Source organism: Pezoporus occidentalis, unplaced genomic scaffold (genome assembly GCF_034315485.1).
Source record: "Pezoporus occidentalis ecotype Australia unplaced genomic scaffold, CSIRO_AGI_Poc_V1 ctg86, whole genome shotgun sequence".
In the NCBI taxonomy this organism is placed as follows: Eukaryota; Metazoa; Chordata; class Aves; order Psittaciformes; family Psittacidae; genus Pezoporus; species Pezoporus occidentalis.
The window spans coordinates 4226825-4240570 of record NW_026916220.1 but is presented as its reverse complement, the minus strand read 5'-3'; the positions used below and the strand labels follow the sequence as shown (position 1 = coordinate 4240570).

The window sequence follows — 13746 nt, the reverse complement described above, 5'->3', positions numbered from 1 at the left end:
CCAATGGGCATCAGCGGGGCCGTGGGACCGGGCTTGGCTGCAGCGTCGTTACCTGCGGTGCCCCGTGCCGCCGGTCGCGGCTGTGACTGTGAGAACCGAACTCAACAACGCTAAAGGCTTTCCCTTTGCCGGTCAGCGACAGAGTACCGCAACCCCCCCCCCCGGGCCCAGGCTGCAAGACGACGCTGAAGAACTTCCGTTGGAAGCCATTTGTTCCCAGACGGGAATACACATTTGTGCACCCCCGAAGAGCCCTTGCCCTTTTGTTACCTGCAGAACGGCTGAGATGCTACAGCAAGAGTGACAGATCATTTATTTTTTTTTTCTATTGTCCCTTGTGTGAAAGCTTTGCTGTTTTCCAGCATTCCAGTTTTATTTTGTATTTACACAGAGAAAGCGGTGTGAAGCCTGGTACAAAATCAATTAGGCTGTATGCTAAAACATAACCTCAAACCAGAGACACCCACCACATAACCCCTGTTCAAATGTACTTAGTCTGTTACCACCGTGTGCACCCCAGTGCTGCAGTCAGAGCTTCAGCCATCTACTTAGCCTACAGTTTCATTCACTTACTATACCTATGAGCATTTAAAAACTACAAATGATATTCCAAGAAAGGGATACAGAGGCAATATAAAATAATTTATTCACATGATTCATAGCAGAGAATATGACTACTTTCTTTGAAACAGATATAAGAAGCAATACAGGATGTTGGACAACTCTAAGCAAAGCAGTCTTATGCCACATCTTCACAGAAATGCTAAACTAATAGGGATTGAGATTTCTACCTTTTCTTACCTACTTCACCATTATAAAACTTTCATACACAAACAGAACACAAAGTGGTCTTATCTTTATTCAAATTAAATTTGTTCTTAAGGAAAAAAAAAATCCAAACAAATCCAAAGCCCTCTAAGAAAGTGCATGTGACTTACTGCAGGGGAAAAAAATGTGCGTAGCCCGAACTAACAGGTAGATAAGGCACCTTAAATATTAGTCATGAAACTAATTGGGTGTTTTTATCTTATAATAAGAATGCAAGCTAAAATGTATAGAACTAAATGTGGAATGGTTATCACTTCAAAGTATTTAGGGCAATTATTTTATAGTGACTCCCCACAAATCTGTTTTAGTCTCTTATAAGTGCAAGTGATTAAAACAAGCCACATGTATCTAGAATCTAATGCATACATAAAATAACATCTGCAAGATATACAATATATGGCCCTTTATGTATAGATCCATCTATGTCTTAACATTTACAAGTAAGACAATATTTAGATAAACATTTCAAGTTGTATGGATTAGGCAAAGGACAAGATACTATCTGAACAGAAACTGATGGTGATGGGTGATTTTGGGGTCTTTTGGATGGTGAGGGTGGGGTTGACAGTACGGTTTCAAGTAAGTTCACACTGGGACTGTTAGTCCCTTTTCCATCACTTCAGGAAGATACTGCTGCTAGACACATTTGATTGACAGATGCCTGCTAATGTAGCAAACTGCAGTAACAATAGCTTTTCCTCGTTGACAAAATTTCAAAGGTTCCTTCAGAAGCCTTGCTTTCTGAAAAGGCAAGCAGTCTCACAAGTACTTAAACTACTTACATGAAAATCTCTGCCAGTAAATGATTATCCAGTCCAAAGCTGAAGATAGGTTTGTTTGTTATGCTCCCTGAGAGCACACCACCACCATTTAAACATCAGTTTAGTAATAAATCATTTGTTTTGCAAAAGTACCTGCTGGTATGAAGTAACAGGAGAAAAATGTAGAGTACTTAATTCTCCACACTCATTTTTGTGTAAGAAGGAGTTTCAGAATAAATACTGATATGCGGGTGACCATCTCACTTTGAGACTGCATGAACCTTGTTGCCTCAACACGACAATCTTCTCGATGAAGCAAGTAGAAAATCATAAAGCTGCATCAGCATTTTATAGTGAGTTACAGCACAAGCAGACATCCAACATGAAGAAAACCAAATTCTACTCCTTCAAAGTAGCAAATGCTCAAAGCAACCACATTATCTAATCATGGTTTAACTCCTATCTCTTTGCACTACTTTGCACAAGGGAAACCAAGGAAGTCAGCAGATACACAAACACCTACAAATAAAACCAAGGAAAAGAAATGGTATTTATCCCCTTGTTTTCAGATTTAGAAGAAAATTAGCATTTGTATTAGGAAACATTAACCTCTTCCTCCCACTCCAATAGGACAGCCGCAACGATTAATGCTGCATGGCATTTTTAATAAATTGTGTTTTTCCAGTTATTCTCAATAAATTTTTAAAGAACTAAAGCTATTTGGCTTTTCAGTTAGGATCTTTCAATTCATGTCATTAAAAACAATTATAAAAATACATCATTTGAAGATGTTAATAAAAATACCCGCAGTGCTGAACACAGAACCATAGAATCATAGAACAGTTAGGGTTGGAAAAGACCTTAAGATCATCTAGTTCCAACCCCCCTGCCGTGGGCAGAGACACCTTACGCTAAATCATATCACCCAATTTACTATGCTACTTCCAGTATTTGCATCTTTATCTACAGAGATTACCCTACAGATAAAAAGTTCATTCCTCCTTCTAACACACTAACATACTTCACAAAAAGAAGTAAAGAACTTGTACAGCCAGTACCACAAGCTTTAGCATTAAAATTCAAAAGGATACTTGTCACAAAAATTAAGCATTTTTTCACTGCACATTGCATCCATTATCAGCATCTAAAGTGAAACTACAAGCTAGTAGGTGCTGCTCTGGTACAATGACATCAATGTAGACGTTTTAGATTATATCAACATTTTAAAAGTATCCAGGTTGCTTCAGAAGAAATACATTTCATCTTTATGGAATTAAAAACAGCTTGGCTGACATTAAGTGTGGCATAATCAACATAAGAACTTCAAAAAAATACTCTTTTCTTGCTGCATTACACTCTCAGATCCTAGGTTTTTATAAAGCGGACTTACTATTCTGAATCATCCACTTCCATAAAGATGTCACTGAAAAAATACTCAGAGATTCTGGTTGGTTCTTCCTCCTTCTCTTGATCTTTAGCACAAAGGGGTGGCTTCTCAGGTGGCTTGTTACTTGGAACCTAATACAAAAAGCTGTTGTTAACAGTCTTAATCTGTTCATGTGTATGTGTGTATGTATATATATATATACATATACACATATACATATATATATGCACTCAAGCTTCCAATTTAGATAGAAAGGTTAGACAAAAAAAATAATCAGTGTTTACTGAATACAGGAAACACGTATTCATACCTGCAGTAAAAAACCAACTCACTTCCCTTTTCCAACACATGCACAAGTCACGATTTATTCACCAGGATAGGGATCTCAAAACACAAATACTATATATCACCTACCCACTCCTGAAATAACTAATTCACTGTTCTTCACATCTCAAAAATGCAAGGGCATTCAAAGGTAAGCATATACCATAACTGCAGCATCAGCAGCTATATTCTCATACTCCACAGATGAGGATGTGCTTGTAGAGGGAAGAGAACAAGATTCCCCGTCATCCTTAGGAGATGGAGTGTGGTTTTTTAGGTTTCGCTTTGGAGTCACAAGCCGAGGTTTTGGGATATTCCCTCTATTCCTTTTGGAATTTTCTGCGGTCTCAGAACCACTTTTTGTGCAAATTAATGATAAAAATCCCAATGGTTTTCGTCCACGCCTGCTCAAAAAGAAGAAAATAAAATAGTCAGAATGTAAGATATGTATATTATTAGAGGAGTCCAACTCATAACAAAGGAAACACACACCTCTGACATCTATGAAAAAATCCAAGACGACCCCCCCCCCGAAAAGTCATTCTGAGAAAGGCTTTTGGATTACAGAATATTCTGGCACAAGATGTTATGGAAGTGTTGCAGAGACGCTCAACAATCTCCATCCCTGAGAACAGGAATGTACTATTTGCTACTAAAGCAGAACCTGTAACAAGCGACCATATCTTCAGAAAGAAGTTCCAAAAGGAACTGAGACATACTCCCAAAAAACAAACAGAAAAGAGCATCCTTTATGTATTCAATGGAAAAAGAAACCCAATTCCCAAGGATGGGGCCAGAGCAGACTGTCTGCTGCAGCCCATTACCAGCATCATACCCAGTAGTAGTACACTTACAGGTACACAGAATATCAGCTTTTTATGTTGTTAAAAAAGTTTACAACTTAGTAAACTTAAAGGCAAGGATTCTGATGTCAGTGCATTGTCATCCCAATTGCTGTGGAAATCCCAGTACAAATAATCAGGTTTGGTTCTCACACAAGCATAAAGAAAGAGTAAACAGCATGAGAAGAAACCAATAGAGCACCACAATCAACTTCAGTGAGCAACAGAGGCAGGAACTCAAAACACTTAAGCATAGAAAAATATTTTGAAAACATCCACAATCAGATGGTTAAACAAAAGGAGTATTCTCTGAGCTGTCAAGACTGAAACTCCTCTGGGGATATGATACATCTTAAGTTAGTCCTAAAAATCCTGTGTGCTGAGAACCATACCAGTACCAAATGTTATTGGCAGAAAGACAAAAATCAAAACAAGTGGATGGGTGTATATATCACAACATTAGACTCAGCTCAGGAAAACAACAATTATTCTAAATCTGTATCATAGCCAACTGATGTCTGCCTCACCAGAGGCATCTGTCAGTGTCTAAAGTAGACATATCGTACTTCAGTAGCGTCCCTTGGTCAATCTGCTCACTTAAAATAATTCAAATTTCAAAGCGGACTATTTGTTCCTTTCTAATTTGCTGAGGAGGATAGATACTGTAACTAGCCATATACGTCATAAACAACGGTACTGCCCTTCTTGTAATACTAAGTGGAAAAAAGATATGAACCTCAATATGGAAAAATGGTCTTTTTACAGAAATAGCCAACAAAGCATTGCATAAATACCTGACTAATGGAGTTTTTGAAGATGATGCTAGGCTTCCAGTATGTTCCACCTGTCCAGATTCATGCACTTCCACCTGCTTCCCTTGTTCACTTATTTCTGCTTTTCTGTTAGAAGACAATCTAGACACCACTTCCTCTTTTTCTCTGGATGATGAATTCTCAAGTGGTGCTATCCCCAAGTTCTCCAAAGTCTCAAGGTGGCTCCTGTCAGCCAGTGGTGACATAGATTTGGACACCAACACAGAGGCAGGTACTTTCTCTTTTGCTGAAGCCTCTGTCTTTTGAAAAGGATTCCCTGTAAAAGTAGTTGAGAGTCATTTAAAGACTCCTGTTACTTTAACTTCAGGGATAACACAACAACCCAAAAGACACATGTGATGTTAAGAAGGTTTTTACCATTACAAGAGAAGGGACAAATTTTTTAATTTTTTTCTTGCAGTTTTATTTTCTGAGTCCCCACTAAAGATTAAAAGTTCATGCTCTACTTTTAAAGTTTGTAAGATCTTACAGATGTTATGGGGAAAAAGCTGGAAAAGCTGGTAGAAGCGTGGTTTTACACCACACGCACACACCCACCCTTTTCAGCATACCACTAGACTTAGTCAAGTCATCTAGCTGTTTAAGTTTCTACAATTACACCTTAAAGTCTTTATCAGGGCCAAAAAGCACTTTGCCAAACCCTTCACAGGCTCATTGAAGACTGCATTGTCAGCATTGCAGCTTTCTCTCCGATTCTTCAGAGGCAGACAAGATTTTCAAACAGTTATGTTTTTGCGCATATTTTTTAAAAAAGACAAAATAAAATAAAAAAGGAATTATTGTGGTTAAAAAATTAGTAGAGATAAAATATCAGTTAATGCCTGTGCTTACTAGCGCCCTCCAACAGGTGGAAATATTAATTTAAGAGAAGATACATTTAGCCCCCAAAGCCTCCCAAATTTCACAGACTAGCTACACAAATGTTTTTAGAACCATTATTAAATTAACAATTATATAATCCAACACACATAGTTCATAGCAAAAAACGCAGAATTGTGGTATTAGGGTAAACTTGTTCCTATTTTCATGTTAGATAGCCTCAGACAGGGCAATTCAGCACAGTAACAGCATTAAATTGTGATGTATTAAGCATTTCTATTCATTGTACTTTGCTTTACAAGTTTAAATATACTTACCTGAAGTTACCACTGGAGCATTTGTGGATTTAATTGAGTAAGTCTGTATTTTAAAAAGAAAGAGAAAGGTTATTTGTCTTTTTTTCCTCAATACAGAAGAGAAAATGAAAGCTGATACAGCCATATCACACATGCACAGTTCTAAGAACAGCAGTGATACAGAAGACTACATCTTCAGTACAGTGTCATTCATGACTTAACTCATTTCCTAAGCAGGCTTTTCAAGGTGTTACAACAAACAATTCAAGGCAAGGATATAAAGATGAGAGATCAACGAAAAGGCTTGTTATCCAGTCCCTCACAGAAAAGCTCTCTGAATCATGCAGGGAAATTTCACCCATTCCTTCACCCAGATATACTGCACAATCTTAGCTTACTCACAAAAAGCAGTGGTAGTCACTGCTATAAGCTTGGGCATATTCTAAATGAACAGAGGGAAGCTGGAAACATGCTGCCTAGTTTTTATTTGCAGCTCGTTCTTTTAAACTAATACTTGTGATGTTAAAAACAAGACAGGAATATATATCTAACGTCTCCATGAAGCAAGACACCATGAGGAATCACAACATTGTTCAGTGAACCCAGACAGTCTGCCAGTCATTCTATAAAGATCCAGAGTTCCACCTCCTGCAGTGTCATTGTTGGAAAGGCTGTAGTGAATGAACCAAGACAGTCACATAACCAGTTTGCCTACTAGGAAGTCTAATAATAAATCCTGAGAACCTATAGATTCTCCAAAAAAAAAGATACTATATTAACAGCCCCCAAACTGGTGTGAAGTTCAAAATACAAAGTAATCTGTGAGTGCTGATTTTTTTTACGTTGTACAGGCAGCTCATGTTTACACAAGTGACACCAATAAACAAAAAACATAATTAAGATGCTCTATTACATTTTATACATCTACACTTTGCATAAAGACTCATGTACCAAATTATGATCTCACCTCGTAAGTGGTTTCCAAGTTATCTTCCACTACAACAGTAGAGAGAATTTTCTTGGCTGGAGGAAAGTCATTCTCTTCAAGGTCAGCAGCTGACCTTTTCTGAGTCGTCTGTAAATTTGGGACAGGCTCTACTGATGCACTCTCTAGTTGTTCAGTTTCCATACTGCTGTTTAAAGGTGCAGTAAATTCATGAGTTGTCGAAGATCCAATACCGTATACATAAGAAGTCATTACTATGGCTGTACAAAAGCCCAAGTTTACTTTGCATAACATTTCTGTATGGAAATTACACATGGATCTGTGTGATACTCTTTCTTGCTTTGTATCTAATACTAATTTCAAATGTACTGTTTACTACCAAGAAACATTTTTCTGTGTTGATTTAGAGAATTAAGTTTTTCTAGTCATAATTCAATCTAATTACTTCTAGAAAGTGTTGTTTGAATTGTACTTGATATTTCAATAAAATGTAAAAATAAGACAAGTGATTAACTGCCCTAGGAGATGCTACAATACAGTATTATTTATACATACAGTTGAATCTTTACCCCCATGCTCCCACACTGTCCTCCACTCCCCAGTATGGTCTCAAAAGACAGCAAGTCATCTAGGGGAGCAGCAGACTAGAGAGATAGGGTAAAGCAGAAGGGAACAGTGAGACAGAAGATATACCCTAACTCTGCCTATTAGCAATTCTGTCTACTAGCAGTAGTTCCACAGGAGTTAGAATTCTTAACATTTTGTAGCCTAAATTCATAGTGTTGCCAGAATTCATTGTGTAGCCAACATTCACCCAAAGACATACCCTTTTAATAACTCAGGGAATGACATCAACATTTGATGTTACACAGCAAGGTATAGTGTTTTTTACAACTTTGCAACACTTCTTATTCTTCAGAAGGCCTTTTTCTCTTGATGTTGGGTTCTTCCCTCCCAAACTGACTGGGAGATTAAGTTCAACTGTAATGCTGAAATTGCAATTTTTTTATATTGCATTGAGGAGTACTACTTGCAAAAGAAAAATCAAACCCTTTCTATTGTAGTTCTGCAAACCAGTTATTGTCTGGTTGAGTAATTAATTTGTTTGCTTTTTCAACATGGCACAAATTCAAGAGAGTATCTGAATTTATGTCCATGGTTTATCACGCTCTCTAGAACATTAAAAACTAAAAATCTACACTAAAAATCTGGAAGAGCAATTAATAAATACCTACTTTACAAAACTGTTACAACAGTATAAAAGTGTGAATATGCTTAGATATTTCATTTCAATTACTTTTCATTCTAAGTATCCATGGCAGAATCAATTCAGACTGGACAAAAGGTTTTTGCTAAAAGGGAAGACTTTCTCTAAAGGGTAAATCAGAATTGAGATTGACACCAGAATCCCAGCTAACTAAAACACTAACTTCAAACTACTGGTGGGATCTTTCTAAAATCTGATGGGAGCCCTTTCCACTTCCTTTTCTCTGCCAAAATTATTTCCTTTTTCCTCTCTTCTTTTGAGAGGTTCTAATCTGTAATGCACATTTAAGAAACAAACAAGGTTCACAAAAAAATACTTCACTTTACTCAAGAATAAAGCATTTACCTCTCCGCTTCAGTCACACTTGTTTTCCTTGGATTTATTGGGCTGATAAGTATTGGGGCTGGTAGTAATGGTTCTGAAGTTTGTTCCAGCAAAACAGACGCATCAAACTCTTTTGAATCAGCTGGGATTTCCACCAACGTTAAAATGAATGTATGTTCCTCCTCTGGATATCTATGATCATTGCTCACTACTATCATTTTTTCAGGGAAATAAAGAAATAATAAACATCTGTTACTCAAGTTTGAAATTACACTGTTCTCTTCATGCCTGCCCTACTCCGAGTAATTAAGTTTTAGGCACTCATTTCTCCACAGAAAAAGGCAGTGAGGATATTCTTGAGAAAATTCTTAGATGAGATACACATCATCACCCCCTGGAGCCTATTCATTGCAGTGGAATCCTGATTACTGTTCAGAATGAAGAATATTAACAATGCCTAGTAGGAATGGATCTTTTTTAATGGATGTTCTGGCATTAAAGAACAATTTGCAGTTTAATTAAACTTGTGTAATGGTGGTCAAGTGGTCCTTTGTCTTTAATTGCAACTGCCAGGTATCATTACTTCTTTAAGTGGCAGGAGTCTGCTGTTTTGATGGTAAACAAAAGGCTTTTTCCCCTTACTTCAGGCTTGCAGAAGAGGACCCGAGAAGTATAGTCTTGAATTTAATAAATGAAGACTATAAATGATTTAGTCAACAGATGGACATTAAAAGATAACTGCCAAGTGCCATCCATTAGAATGAATTTAAGGTGAGAATATTTGTAAAGTTTTCAAAAGATAGAAAGCAGTGCTGCACCATTACTTAAATCAGATTCTGTTCTTGACATAAAGCTGCTGTTATTTCAACCTCAACTCAACTTTGGTTCTTCATCTAATTAAAAATGATTTAAGATGCTCTGTCACAAGATCCTTGCAGTAACAGAGCATAACAATAGATACCTAAGAAGTATTAGCCCCATCTTTCACACATGCTCAGGAGTTAAAAGTTTAGACTGCAGTTTCTATGTAAAGTACATGTTCTGGGCTTTTGACACAGTGATTTTCCCATACCTCAGACAAGTACTGGTTCCGAAACAGCTCCATTTCAATCTGATCTAGGGAAAAGAAGCCATCACCTTCATTTCTTTCATCACATCTAATCAGTTAGGCATTAATCTGCTGACTCACTACAGCTAAAAGGAGGAAAGTCTGGTTGCCATCTTCTTTTCTCTTCCCCAATTCTTCTTCCTCCCCTGCTCCATACTTGCACAGTCCATCCCTTGTACTCACACAACTCTGACACTTGACAAGTCTACAGCTCACTAAACCAGTGGAAAACTACACAGGTTCTCTCACTCTGTGACATCCACCTTTTGATGGACAAGTGAGTCAGAGGCTCATAAAGCCTCTAACAACTCCTAAACCTAGCATGAGTTAAGCAGCAGGAGCTCACAGCAGGGAGAAGAGAGCAAGAAGTTTTTCTTTCACTGATATTTAAACTTAATGAAGTGCTATTCAAAAAGTTCACAAATTCAGTTTGTATCAACAAAATTTAGTAAGAGGCTCAGGAGGGGAATGCACTGGACTGTGGGTCACTGTTTTTGTTAATGAAATAAAGTTTTCAATCATGTAAATGAGAATGTTTCTGGTTTTGTTTTTGTTTTTTTTCTTCTTTGTGTAACCACAAGATACACCACTGTGGGCTTCTGCTAACTTAGAATATTGGCACATTATACCTGAAGTCTCTTCTGTTCTGCTTATCCATTGCTGTTGATCATCCTGAGCACAAGCTTTATTCTAGAAATAACACAGTTGAAATAAAATGTTAATAAATCTGAGAAATAACTCTAGAGAACAGGAAAGAAACAAAGCATGTCAAATGCTGAAGAGCCAAAATATCTAATGACATCATCATAATTACATTTGTCAGTTTTTACTTCTAGCTATGGTAGGTTGAAGATATTAGCCTTACAAGGACAAGAGACACTTGGGCAACATAAAAATTTATATGCAGCTCATTGTCTGTATTGATAGTTTGTCAAAATAAATTTATACTTCCTACAGCACAACTCTGTCAGAGATGACTCACACGATAAATTGCTCAGTGGCACTCAGAAAACAGATGCCACCAATCATTACAAAACCACTGAGTGCAGAAGAAAAACACCAAGCTCTGCAACTCATCCATCCCTTCCTTTTTATGGCATATACCTTTGCTAAATCCAGGTATACTCTACTGCAAGTAGCCTCTTCTCACACTCTCTGCCAGTCCCGTAAGACCCAAATCATTCTTGTACATTGTTCTACCATAAGATCACCTTGACACATCAACAGGCTGCACTGAATGAATGAAAGTCCTAAGTAACTTCTTCCATCAAAACTCTTTAAAAAACTGCCCCAAAATTTACTAGCATTTATTTATCACTTATTGCTGAAAAGCTATAAAGTGAGGCTTGCAAAGATTAACGTTGTCCAAAAAATTAAGTTTGGTTATGCCTCTGTAAAAAAAAAAAAAGTTTAATTCACCAGCTGTCTTCAAAATGTACCAGGTCTTTAAAATCAGATAGTACATTTTCATGGAAAACCTCTTCCTCTACAGGATTTCAAGAAACTGGACAGTTCTAGACTGTAATTAAATGGAGTTCTTTACCTGAGGAAAGTTAATTGTGCACATGTTGTGCTCAGAAAGATAAGGATTTTGCTCAGGAAGTCCATCCACAGAACTCTGATTTGGATAATCCTCTAGTCCAAGGTGAGATTTTTCAGGTGTTGGTGATGTAGTTCTTAATTCTTCTGATTTTCCATGAGCATCTCTCATCTCTTTTTCTATTCTGTAAGGTATGTATCTAGTTAATTTGAAATCAGTATGAGATGGTCTGTGCATGGGCTAAATTCTGTACAATTACATATTTAACATGAAGCTCATGCAGTTACAGAGAAACAGGTCACCTGTTTAAATATTAGATCATTCTACTGATGAGAACGCGTAATGCTCAAACAAGTCTAAATACACTATTTCAGAAAAAAGCCTCCCTAACATCACTAATTCAGATCTTATTAGGAAAAGCATGACCAAGCAGGAAGTCTTACAAGCTGATTAACATTTCTAAATTGATCAACTCCTTAACATTTCCTTTCAGAGGCAGTTTCATGGGAGACAATCAAGCAGCAAACTGATTACTAAGTTCTGAAACAGCAAACAGAAGTTAATGTTTTTGCCTCTAAGATCTGTAAGACAAGAGAGAAAACCTTAACAGTCTAACCTGCACATTTAAGTGCATAAACACACACAATATATGTAAGCATAGTTTCCATAACAGACACATAATATATATGCACTTCAGCTGCATATTTTTAAGAGACTTCAGGAATAAAGCCAATATCTACTGATGATTCTTCCTACCTCTCAATTTTGTCTGCTTTCTTGTTAAGTTCCATACTTTGAGTTGCAAAGTCATGAAAAATTGGAGAATCACCTGCAGCTGGTCTGACCTGTTCTAGTTCCACCTTCTGCATTTCTGCAGTACCTCTCAGGGTTGTAGACTCTTAAGATACATAAGGATGAAAATTCAGTTAGTATTTTTTTTTGTGTGTGTGTGTGTATACATATATGTGCATATATCTACATTTATATTTTTATATATAAGCTTTTGTATATTAAAATGTGTATATATATAGATGCATATATATAAACACACTACAAAATTATTAACCCCAGGATAAAAAGTAGGCTTACCACTTTGAATTTGCTCTGGTTGTTCCACAAGTATATTTGTAGTAAGTGACTTCTGAATTATGTTGTCATTGGACATCGATACTCCAAAGGCTGGCTCAGGCTCCGAAAGCCCACCTCTTGTCAGTCTCAAACTATTCAACGTAGGCAAAGAGCTATCACTTTAAGTAAAAAGGAAAAACATCATCAGTACAGTTCTTGATTTTTGACAGTGCAGAGAAGAGATAAGAGAGATGGAGTAGATAAGACAATGAAGAGCTGAAATACAGGCTGCAGAGGAGACAGAAGACTATTCGGCAAAATAAAAAAGGAAGAGTATCTGGGAACTGGAAAAGTCAGGTATATTGTGAACTAGGATATTCCCATCTACAGAGAAAAAAAAGTAATTGAGATATTTAAAAAACATGAAAGGATCAGAAATGTAACACCAATAACATAATAAAAGAACATAATAAAAATAACATAATAAAAGAACCACTGGACTTAAAATAATTTATCTTTGATTATAATTTTCAGAGGTGCATATTCTGATAGTTTGTCACACCAACCAACAAGTTAAACAGTCTTTTAAATAGTACATGATCACCAGGAGATGTTTTTTCTGAAAAGACGTTCCATCAACCTGATTCAACATTCACAAATGCTTGAGCAAAGTTAAACAAAAGCATTAAACCCCCCATAATGATAGAAGATGAACCAGTTCCTTGCCATCTCTGCACCAAATCTTTCATAAACATCCCACAGCAGCAGTGACACATAAGCAATTTCCCTTGGCCTGATTAGCTGTACTTTAGGAAAATGAGCTTGGTAATTAACAGTGATCCATACCAACTAAGTCTGAATATTATTTTCTCCCCACCATGGTAAACTTAACTTCAGGAGTAAAGAACAAGCTCTACCTCCCCAAAGTTGTATACCAATGTCTCACAAAAGTCGTAAGAAAGAGACAAGAAGGGTTTTTCAGGTTACATACTGAATTATATAAACTGAGAAACCTTTGCTAAAGCAAGGCTGTTTGCAATTCAATGAAAATAAACCTAGCAGAAGTAAGCAATGTCAGAAGACTTCTCTCCCTAAAGAAAATAAGTAGTAATTTAACCTGGTATCTGTGGAATTTTTCTCAAAATATTCTTTGACATCTGTTCTTGTGCCAGTTCTCTGATTCTCTACATTAATGTTGCTTTCATCCTCAGAAGGGACCAACTCCTTGGTAGAAGTGTCCGAAGAAAGTAAATGCTGACTGGAAATTCTATCTTGTCTGGCGCAGGCAGAGCTACTGCCCACATACAACTCATCTTGAGTGGGTAACACGTGTGTTCGTTCTGGTTAGAACAAGAAACAGAATAGAAAAGCATAATTTAAAAGACTCAGGTTTGGCAATACAT

General features: G+C 36.9%; 1 protein-coding gene across 1 annotated transcript in view; it reads right to left on the bottom strand.

Moving 5' to 3' along the window:
* Positions 1-2523: 2523 nt before the first annotated feature.
* Positions 2524-13746, bottom strand: part of BDP1 (B double prime 1, subunit of RNA polymerase III transcription initiation factor IIIB) — a 49751-nt gene continuing 38528 nt past the window's right edge. The window contains exons 32-42 of the mRNA XM_062604473.1: positions 13461-13683; positions 12365-12522; positions 12032-12173; positions 11279-11474; positions 10365-10425; positions 8649-8838; positions 7058-7223; positions 6112-6154; positions 4937-5231; positions 3464-3704; positions 2524-3107 (exon numbers count right to left, since the gene is read on the bottom strand). Of these exons, the coding sequence (XP_062460457.1) occupies positions 2979-3107; positions 3464-3704; positions 4937-5231; positions 6112-6154; positions 7058-7223; positions 8649-8838; positions 10365-10425; positions 11279-11474; positions 12032-12173; positions 12365-12522; positions 13461-13683 (1844 nt within the window). The 3' untranslated portion in view covers positions 2524-2978. The remainder of the gene's footprint in view (positions 3108-3463; positions 3705-4936; positions 5232-6111; positions 6155-7057; positions 7224-8648; positions 8839-10364; positions 10426-11278; positions 11475-12031; positions 12174-12364; positions 12523-13460; positions 13684-13746) is intronic.